Raw genomic sequence first — 11,049 nt, 5'->3', positions numbered from 1 at the left:
TGCATGATACCATAACATATCGGATTCATCATACAAATATCGAACTCGCCGCTGGCTCGTCCGATATTTTTATGACTCATCCGATATGTTATGGTATCATGCTCAGCCATCCAATATTATATCATGATCTGTCTGCTATATAATGCCACCTTTAAATTGACACCCTATGATCAAAAGTAGCACACATTTTATTTTTATTTTTTTGAGATATTTTATATTTTGACCAGTTATGATATAAAAATTGGATCGATTGAGGCCATATTTATTGGTCGAGCTATGAGTTTTGAAATATTGGTAAAATCCAATATTTTAAAAACTCATGGCAAGATTCAATATATGAAGAACTTTGTTTCAAAATCCTTACATCCACTTGAGCAATTTTGAGAAAACATCACAAAATCATCAAAAAATCACTAATATAAGGCCAGGGGATCTGCAACAAAAGCAGTTTTTGGCTGGATGCTAATCCTACCCAGGCATCCCACCAAAAACTGCTTTTGTTGCAAATTTTTTTGATGATTTTGTGATGTTTTCTGAAAATTGCTCAAGTGGATGTAAGGGGTTTTGAAACAAAGCTCTTCATATATTGGCCGTAAAGCCAATTTTATCATTATTATGTTTTGGATCCAATATTTTCACACACTTGGACTCATCAAAACATAAAATGATCTCAACTTGAGCAGCTGACAAGTCAAGTGCATCATTTTGATATGGATGTACACATTGGTTTTCGCATCTGAACTCAAATAAACCTGAAGGTCCGTATGCACAAAAGAGTTAGACCGGGTCTAAAGTTAGACCTGGTCTAAGTGGAATTTAGTTCCATCAGGAATGGTCCTTTACTATTATTTCCTTCTAATAGTAGTTAGCAAATTCTAAAGATTTTAATGCAAAGTTCAAAAATAATACAAAATAACTTTAGCAAATGTTAAGGAAAATTACCTTTCTCCTGGGACTAAATTCCACTTAGACCAGGTCTAACTTTAGACCCAGTCTAACTCTTTTTCGGACCGGAGAGTTATTATTCTTTGCATTGCTGTAATATTTTTGAACTGGTCACATTGTATTTTAATTTGTGTCCTACCTTTTGTTCTATTTGTTTTTCTAGGCTAGATATCTCCATTTGCCCACGTTTGACAGCTGCTTGAAGTCCTGTAATCTCTGCTTCATATGATGACTTCACTTTATCTATTTCACTGTTGGCTCTGCAATCAAATCAAATTACTATTCACAAGAGGCCACTTACAATACAAGAATTTTTAGATTGTCTACACTCTGTAATATTTTTCCTCACAGCGAGTCGGTGACATCCGTACACATTTCACTTGGTGCAGCTCAGGGTTGCCAAAAGATTTCAGCCCGAATCGCGGGTCAAATAATCGAAAAGTCGCCCAATTTTTCTCTTAACCATTGGTTTCTATGGGGCGGGAAACTAGCGGAAGTCGCGGGAGCCAATGTTGAAAAGTCACCCAATTTTTTTCTTAACCATTGTTTTCTATGGGACCGGAAATTGGCAAAAGTCGCGGGAAAAATCTTCAAAAGTCGCCCAATTGGGCTACCAAATTGCGGATTTGGCAACCCTGGTGCAGCTTTAAATTGTGGGATTTGCTCAAAGCACTGGTGATGTGCTTAAAGACTCTGCATTGATGTCACTTTCTCGCCATACTGCATCACCCAAACACGATGTAAAATTTGTCGTCTATACTGTCATATCTCAAAGGCTGCCTGTTGGTGATTTTTATCACTGTTGTATTTCATCTTGTTATTTTATATTTCAGCATGCTTCTTTCTAGTTTTAAAATATTGTGATAATACCTCAAAAAGATAAAATAATATTATTATTAGGTTGGCAATTACAACACCCTTGCAACACACAACACCTATGTGAGACTATCAATAGGCATTGAAATTTATTTGTGATGATTACATTGGGGACAATCCCCAGTAGGCTTGGGCGATATCGTACCCTGCAATATATCGCGATATTAAATCCTTATCGCGATGACGATATGTAGAAATAGTGACAGGCGATTTACTTATAATTGGTCGCCCATCCACTCAGCAGGCCACGACCAATGAAATGTTCAATGTTCATGAGGGCAGCAGTCTATACTTGGACATCCATGCAATGCAATACAGCGGAAACCACGCACAATAATGGCGGCAAATGGATTCATACTGTTTTTAATGACGTTTCGGATATAAAGAAGCTGTTTTGAACGATGGCAGTGGATTAAAGAAGCTGTTTTGAACGATGGCAGTGGATTAAAGAAGCTGTTTTGAACGATGGCAGTGGATTGAATAAGTATGTTTTGTACTTGTTTATTTGTATACTAATTGCTTCACTGTTTACCGGGCCGTTTTGCACCCGTATACCAGTGAACTTCAGATATGGCATGCATGTATGGATAAAAATATCGTCAGATGGCGATATCGCGATATGTTTTTGGCCGCGATATGCGAAAGACTGACGATGCCCAAGCCTAATCCCCAGTCTAAACTTGGGTACAATGCTAGTACAATGGGTTGAAGATAACCTACAAAATGTGCTTCTGGAATGTTTGAAATCCATCCAAAATGATTAAACCTGTGATAAAAATCAGCCCCAGTTGATATGTTCAGTTTCATAAATACGAGGGGGTATCAAAAAGTTTTTGAAATCATCCAGAAGTAAAGGAGCTATATCGATGAAATTTTGCCTGTGTAATCACTGGTCCTTATGTACATTATGGTCCAAAAATGGTCTCATAAGTACGTTAACTTTCTTTACAGGTGGAGCTAGATGGGCGGTATGCGCATAACCTGCAAGATGGAGAAAATTGAGGCACGCAGTGTGATTAAGTTCCTGCATTTGAAGGGTTATAGGCCTAAAATGCCCAGAAAATCTATGATGAAATGAAGGCTGTCTATGGTGATGATTGCCCATCATGTGGCACTGTTGCTTTTTGAAAAAAGGAATTTCCAAACTGGCCACATGTCCCTCACCAAGCCAAGAAGTGGACGTCCATCACTTGGGGATGATATGGCCACAGTGAAGAAAGTGGAGGATCTTATCATGAAAAGGGTTTGCGCCTACCGCCGCCTGTTAAAAAATTACACATACTAATGAGACAATTTTTGGACCATAATGTACATAAGGACCAGTGATTACACAGACAAATTTTCATCGATATAGCTCCTTCACTTCTGGGTGATTTCAAAAACTTTTTAATACCCCCTTGTACATTCAATATCCATAATACCAAGCATAGATGTGGGTATTAGTGTTTATTTGTGTACTGTTGCACCTACTTTTCAATCTTGCCCTCTGCATGAGTTTTGAGTGTATGATACTTCTGCTCCTGTTTTGTCAGCTTGGTCTTGTAGTCATTTACACAGTCTTTTAAAATTAGCTCATTCTGAAATATAACAAATCATTACAAATCATTACACATGGCAAAATAGGGTAGAAACAGTGACACTGGAATTAGGGATTCAATCATTTTTCACCGTTATTAACCACCGTATAACAACAATGCGGCCGCGTCATCTGCGTGGTTTACTTCGCGAGCGCAGCTTCAACAACGAAAAGATGCTAAAGATCGTATAATTCACGATTATTTTACGAGGAAATGTCAGTTAATCATTGTCACTAAGTCTTACAAAAACTTCGATGATTTCTCTGTTAATATCAGCAATAAAACTACAGAATAAAACGGCAAAGTTTAGCCGCTACCTGAAAAATACTGAATTCAACTTGTAAGCTTGCATACGCATAAAGGTTCCAGGCATGATGAATTTTACGCGCTCTCGCGTAACACGTAGTCTCGCTCGCGTTCACGCTACAGTAAGTGTGGATTCATCACAGATTAACAATGGTTGGCTCCTGTACAAAGGTATAGGATGAGTTGTTGAATATTGTATGAAAAACTGTTTCATCCTTTTAAATATTTCTGTAACACACCTGTAAATGAAGACAGGATGGTTTGGACAGTTTGTATTAAAATAATATTTGAGGTGATTGTTAGGTTTTTAAAATTCATTATTCACCAAGTACAGTACTCTCAGGAAACATAATTTTTAGACTTACGGTTCCAGATTTATTGCTATTTTAGTGTTGTTTAGTACAATAAAACACAAAGGAAGTTGAATATCATTATTAACCATATTTTAAAATCAATATTCCAGTCATCCTGCTCACTATGCTAAATCAGGGTTCCATTTCACTCAACTTTACAAAGCTTTGTAAGTCTGCAAATCATTCGTAACTTACGACGAGTTGTAAGTTCCATTTCTCTTAACTTATTTATGAATGGTACCCTTCGAAAATAATAGGGATTTACAAGAGGACCCTTCGTAAAGTTACGTCTAGTATTGGGTATTTATAACCTCATTAATATACGCGAAGCCTGTAATCCAATCAAAAGAAATTGATTGCCTGACCGCGCACTAATTAAATTGCGAGGTCATTAATAACTCACAATGACTCCGGACACGCAACAATGACTTCTGCGCGCGCGTGCGTGTATAAGCTACGCGTTATGGCAACGCGACACGCCTACGCTGATGCCGTCGCGCTTCTGTGATTGGTAGTCTTGTTGTCGGCGCGAATGTTATATTCGCCTGGTTGTAGGGTAGGTTACAACAATGATTAAAACTGGTTATATTTAACAGCGTTTTATGGCATAAAATAACATAAAATGACATTTTGATTTGTTCAAAATATTAGATACGACGGTAATGAATGACAATAATAACTTTGCACCATCTATTTTGAGGTCATTGTGTGAAATTGTCGTATTTTTCATCGGGAGCTACCGCTCCCTCGGAAAAATACCTCAGCCCAAAACAAAACCCTCCGATTTCACACAATGACCTCAAAATAGATGGTGCGCAGTTATTATTGTCTAATTCTTAACTTTACGTTACTTTGAGTTACAAAGGGTTAAAAATTTAGTGAAATGGACTCCACATAGTATGAAAACATACCTTTTTGAGGCTTTCCACAACCTGTTTGATTTTCTCGTATCTTCTATGCAAATCACTAAATGCTCCCTCCACAGATGCTAAGTCTTCCAGCGCCTGGTCTTTCTCCTTCTGGATATCTGTTACTCTTGAGTCCTGGGAATCTTTCACCTTATTCATGTCACCTATTGAGAATTAACACTCACATTACTCATCACCTTTTTTAACAAAAAACAAACTTTTGAAATATATTCAAAAACTACCTTAAAGTAAAGAAGAAAGTTCTGATGTAGTTCTGATGCCTTCCGATAGGACTGCAACAAACATCATTATAATGAAAGACAAAGATAAAGAGAATTTATCGCGTCTGACGTCATCTGTCAATCAAACTAGAGCACAGTTTGTTTACAAGTGTCGCGATGATGACTTGCTGAACGTGGATTTATAATTGGGCACCTTATTGTTAATTTTACACCTTTCGACATGCAAACCATCTCAAAAGTTAGGTCTTTATAGTACGAAACTTTCTTAGCCGAAGGCACCATGTCCACAATGCCTAGAAAAGCTGCTTTTTGCCTTGTAAAAGTACGTAATTTTTTTCGCCATTTGCTGCTATTCCTTTTCTCCGATCTGCACCAGATAGATCGGTCTTCATTTTACGCGCTGATTAACCTGTGTAAACCAATCAAGGATCGTAATTGACAGTGACATCAGACGCGATAAATTCTTTTTATCTCTGTCTTTAATTATAGAACCTAATACCTATAGATTTCAATCTTGCGCTCTTCTCCAGCATGCCTCTGTGGTTCACTTGGCCAAAGTGTCATGCTAGTGTTAACATTTGTGCCAACTCAACCTGTACCCTACTAAGCAATCACACTTTACTTCTGTCCCTCATAGGAAAATTGATTGGCGATAAGTTGACCTCAAGGCAACTTTGACGCAAACATCGCTAAGTGGCGTTTGATCACTGAAAATTTGTAAATGGCACACTACATTTGTTAGTACTTACCCATCATTTCTTGCATGGCTTTCTCATATTCAGTCACCAAGCCCCTGTAGGAAAACAAACACTAAGTTAAAAATAAAGCAATTGTACCTATGGACAGTGATGTTGCTGACGTGCCAACATGTCCTGTTATCGATAGTCAGTGTAAAAAACTTAAAATTGACCGACTTGCAACCAACAACACAGCCACAACAACAGCTGCTTACACAAGAGCCAAGCCTTGAAACCAGGAGCAATTTTTTAAACATTGCTCCTGGTTCACTGGTATTTTACAAGAACCAGGTGCTATTTCTGAAGAAACAGGAGCATTTCTGCATACAATAGAGCATACCAGCACTACTGCATCAAGTGCATAACTGGAACCAGGAGCAATTTGTTTCAGAAAATTGCTCCTGGTTCATGTGAATTTTACAAGGACCAGGAGCAATTGGTGGCTTTACGAGAGCAAATTTGCTCCCCGCGCCTGCTTATTTCAAGGCTTGACAAGAGCAACTATATTTGACATACCCAACACCTGGCTTAAATGTTGAGATGATTTAAATATTAAAGAAGAAACTAAATTATGACAGTCAACTCATGTACTTATGGCATGAATTATTTAGATAAAGACAGCATTCTCCCATGGAATCTGCTGTACCAGCAAGCTTTGCCATGTAGCATGATAAGGACAGTACTTTTCATTTTTTTTTCTTTTCCAAACTTCTGCTGTCTTAGTTGGGTTCTTTCATCATTTTCTTTCCAAAGATACATTCCATTAAGGAACACTTCAGTTTGATGATGTGCTATTAAAGAAAGCGCTTCATAAGATCAACTTTGACTTTACATGTAAGTCTTTAACTAGTTTACAAACTTAATTAGACTTTTTGGCCCCTTCCCCCTACCCAAAGGTATTTCATTTATAGGACAACATCAAACTTTTGGTTTGTGCCCTTACATGTACATGTCTTCATGATTATTAAAGATAAAATGAATTTAGAAGGATTCATGCCCAATTAAACCCATTATTATGTTCTCAGAATCTTCCTTCCTATACTTTGTACGAAGAGTCCAACACTTGGACTCAAAACTTGGACTGTGTTGGATAGGCTCACTTTTCCCCCAATATTAGTTTTCTACAATTTTTTGACTAAAACTCATTTCTTGCTCATTTTTGACCAAAATCACATTTTTGACCAAAAATCATGTTTTTGACCAAAAATCACATTTTTTTTACCAAAATCACATTTTTGACCAAAAATCACATTTGTTACCAAAAGTCATGTTTTGACCAAGAAAAGATTCTGAAAACATAATAATGATAAAATTGTATGGTTTTCTCACTCAATACAAAATTTATTGGTCTTGCTATGAGTTTAAAAATATTGGTCTTGACTTCGTCTCGTTCAATATTTTAAAACTCATAGCTCGACCAATAAATTTGTGTAATGGGTTCAAACCATCCAATTTTATATCAAAAACTGTTTTCCATGTCACACTGACTAAGTTTGTGTAGATACCTTAATTCTTCATTAGACGTCTTCATATTTGCTATTGTCTGGTCTTTGTCTGCCATCTGTTTCAATAATTCCCTTTTGTCTTCTTCATAAGCCTCTTTCTCAGCTTTAGCCTGCAACAGTTTAACATTAAGAGATAATTTTAATGTATCTCATTCCAACCACATCCCATAATCATTCAACCTTTGTTATCTTGCCACAAAAGGACTCGGCAAAGGCCATGTTATAAGTGTAAAATCTGGATACAGACCTAGAATTAAGTGTAATTTTTGCAATGCTTGTCCTAGATTTGGAACAGAAAAGCAGAGAACTCTAAATAGTGCTGCAAACAAAAAACAATGGCCTTCAAATACTGTAAAAGTCAATATTTTCGCGAGAAGATATTTTCGCGATTTTGAAGATTTGATCAATTGCGCGAGAATTAAATTTCGCGGTTTTGATATTGATGTACTCGCGAAATTCGCAAAAATAAAAACCTCGCGAAAATTTCCACTTTTACAGTACACAAAATGAAGAATAGAAATATAAAGCAGTTTTCTTCATAATGTGTTGCTCAGACAAAGATATCTGTACAAAAGGTGGTGCTTATCCAATGTGTATGTATGTAGGGGTCATCACTGCTTGCAAAGCTTAAGTTTGCAAATTATTAACCAGCAATTCAACACAACTGCATGACACAGAAGTATACCAAAGGTAGGAAGGTTCTTTATGGCATTGGTGGCAAAAGTTGAATTCTAATTTTGTATTATTCACCTACTGATCTAATCATTATTATCAACCTATATAGCAAAAAACAAGATAAAAATGAAACAAACAAATGACACAGTCAATCACCATACTTACAGCTTTCTTCTCTGCTTCCCTAGCTGCTTTCACTGCATTCTGTAAATCTGCCTGTGAATATCTCAACACCTGAAATGATTCAATCCAGCAAGTAACCATTACCAACTTGGCGGACTTGGGTGAGTTACACTCAACTTACAGACTAAATTCTAGATCCAATGGTTGGATAACTTCAACCCTGGCCTCAAATGGGATAGTCTAACAAAATCCTTGACTTGATCTTTAACCCCAAAGAGTACTTCCTGCTGATTGGTTGCATGAAGACTATTATGATTTATTGGGCCAATCAGCAACATGGTAAGAATGGTGGTAGGGCTGAAAGGCTTAACCTCATGAGTACTACCTGCTGATTGGTTGCATGAAGACTGTTGATTTATTGGGCCAATCAGCAACATGGTAAGAATGGTGGTAGGGCTGAAAGGCTTAACCTCATGAGTACTACCTGCTGATTGGTTGCATGAAGACTATTATGATTTATTGGGCCAATCAGCAACATGGTAAGAATGGTGGATGGCTGAAAGGCTTAACCTCATGAGTACTACCTGCTGATTGGTTGCATGAAGACTGTTGATTTATTGAGCCAATCAGCAACATGGTAAGAATGGTGGTAGGGTGGAAGAGTATTGAGCTTAAGTAACCAATCAGAAACACTATAACAAAGGCAGTACTTACTTGTACAATATCCTCTTGACTATTACCACTACTTGGAGATGTTATATTTCTTGGAGATACAGCTGTTTCGGCTTTAGAACTCTGCAAGGGAAATAATCAATGAAACAGTGCACTTGCTTGCTTGTAAAACCATTTTTTTTTCAAAGTTGAGTTTGCACATTGTGACAGTTTTCACTAAATGATGGGATGGCCTATGTCTGACATTTTCGGTAAATGCCATTTATCTTTTGCATAAGACCTGCGATTTTATCACGCTGATGGGCGCACATCGGTTTGACGTCAAATGATAACATCTCAGGTCTACCCACAAAGGCTTACAGGATTTACCAAAAATGAGTTAGACGTTAGACCTAGCATTTTATTGCCAGCAGACTGTTCTTCCTTGTGTTTGAAAAGAAGGGCCCAAATTCACTCTCTAAATAGTCTTACAAGTATATTTTATCATGGTTTTTTTTTATCGGGATAAAGTGGAGATTTGTTTATCCATGAAATCTGCTTTTCACTATAATAATCTTTCTTGTTAACATAATACATGCTTCAACTTGTGCAATAGATAATTAACAAATTCATGTAGCTATTTATAACACGTCTAATACGGAATTAGTACTTGTAGTACATTTTGTATATTAGTGGAAGGGCCCAACTCCGGCTCGTATTAAGGCCTGTACCGTTGCCATCCAAACATCATATATCATTTCACATGCATGTAATAATGTATATTCATGTATTAAAGGTCCCCTGAAGATGAAAACATTACTCTCTAAAACTTTTTCAAATATTTCCAAATATTAAGTTTTTTCTTTATATCTCAAAAACAGTTTTGATGGAGTTGGGCCCTTCTTCCACCTTATATGTGATGCAATCAAGCAAAACCAGTCTGAATTCTGACATATTAAATCTTCAGTTTCACATAGGTTAGTAAAAAACATTTACAAAGCTGCATGTTGCAGAAAACTCCATTGAAATTGAACAACCAGTTCCAAAGATATGATCAATATGAGTTCCAAAACAACAGGAAACAAAAGGAAATATTTCCACTGTTTGGCTACATCTCAAAATCAATATTTCCGAGTTCGACTGATTTTGCTTGATCGCATAACATATTAGGCTATCACCCAAGGTCTAAGCATACATGGTTCTAAATTTCTTAAGTTTTGAGATGTGTGTTTTCTTTATGTATTTTATTGTTGTTTTTTCAGCTGCCTTGGCCTCCATGGACCAGATCGTGTCACATATAACATTGCATATATATTACCTCTTGTTTGTTCATGGGTGGACTATAAGCCAGCAGTTTATCCACGCCAACAGGTGACTGTTCATGCTGTGCTGCTATGGCTTTCTTAGCTGCTGCTACTGCTGCAGGATGTTTCAACCTGCCGCCTGTAGATACCTTGCCTTTGGGAGGTGTCTGCATTTGTAACAGATCATCTTCTAGGATGGTCTTGTTGTGTTGTATATTGACTGGCATTCCATTGACTGGACCTGATTAGCATTTTAACATAGTATAATAAAATAAGTCAGGGTTTTAAGGGGGTACTACACCCCTCAATAAATTTGTGTCTATTTTTGCATTTTTCTCTAACTAATAACACAGTGGTAACAAAAGGTATGTATAGGGGCAAGGTATCCAATTACTACACTGGAATTTCAGTGACCCAAGACAAGCGGTTCTTTATTTATGATAAGAAATAAGGTACTGCTAGGATGTACCTTATTTCCTATCATATGTACTGAACCGCTTGTCTTGAGTCACTGAAATTTCAGTGTAGTAAATATATATAATTGGATGAAATCCTTGCCCCAATAATATACATAACTTTTGTTACCAGTGTGTTATCATTTTTTGAGAAAAATTCAAAAATAGTCACAAATTTACCAAAGGGGTGTACTACCCCCTTAAGGTGGCATGCTTGAAAATGATATAGGATGTGTGTATTGATGAGAAAACCTTACTTGATAGGAGCAAGGATTTTTAGTGTACTTGAAGGCTCAAGTAGAGCTATTAGCCTTTTTGAAGTATGACGTACACAAAAGGAGGGCAGTCTTCAAGTTGGGTAAAACCTGGCAAAGACTTGACCCACTTCGTGC

General features: G+C 37.0%; 1 protein-coding gene across 3 annotated transcripts in view; it reads right to left on the bottom strand.

Annotated features, from left to right (window-relative positions):
- The window catches only part of LOC140163016 (uncharacterized), a 47,164-nt gene that overhangs the window by 9,021 nt on the left and 27,094 nt on the right, over positions 1-11,049 (bottom strand). For all 3 annotated transcript variants that reach the window (XR_011860392.1, XM_072186354.1, XM_072186353.1), the window contains 8 exons: positions 10,217-10,443; positions 8,962-9,042; positions 8,290-8,358; positions 7,450-7,559; positions 5,957-6,000; positions 4,969-5,129; positions 3,292-3,398; positions 1,085-1,205 (listed from right to left, as the gene is read on the bottom strand). Coding sequence is in view for 2 of the 3 variants with exons in the window: in XM_072186354.1 (XP_072042455.1) it covers positions 1,085-1,205; positions 3,292-3,398; positions 4,969-5,129; positions 5,957-6,000; positions 7,450-7,559; positions 8,290-8,358; positions 8,962-9,042; positions 10,217-10,443 (920 nt within the window). In the remaining variant the exon portion in view is untranslated. The remainder of the gene's footprint in view (positions 1-1,084; positions 1,206-3,291; positions 3,399-4,968; positions 5,130-5,956; positions 6,001-7,449; positions 7,560-8,289; positions 8,359-8,961; positions 9,043-10,216; positions 10,444-11,049) is intronic.

This window comes from Amphiura filiformis, chromosome 10 (assembly GCF_039555335.1).
Source record: "Amphiura filiformis chromosome 10, Afil_fr2py, whole genome shotgun sequence".
NCBI classification, from domain to species: domain Eukaryota; kingdom Metazoa; phylum Echinodermata; class Ophiuroidea; order Amphilepidida; family Amphiuridae; genus Amphiura; species Amphiura filiformis.
The sequence above is the reverse complement of the archived record's forward strand: the minus strand, read 5'-3'. Positions and strand labels throughout refer to the sequence as shown.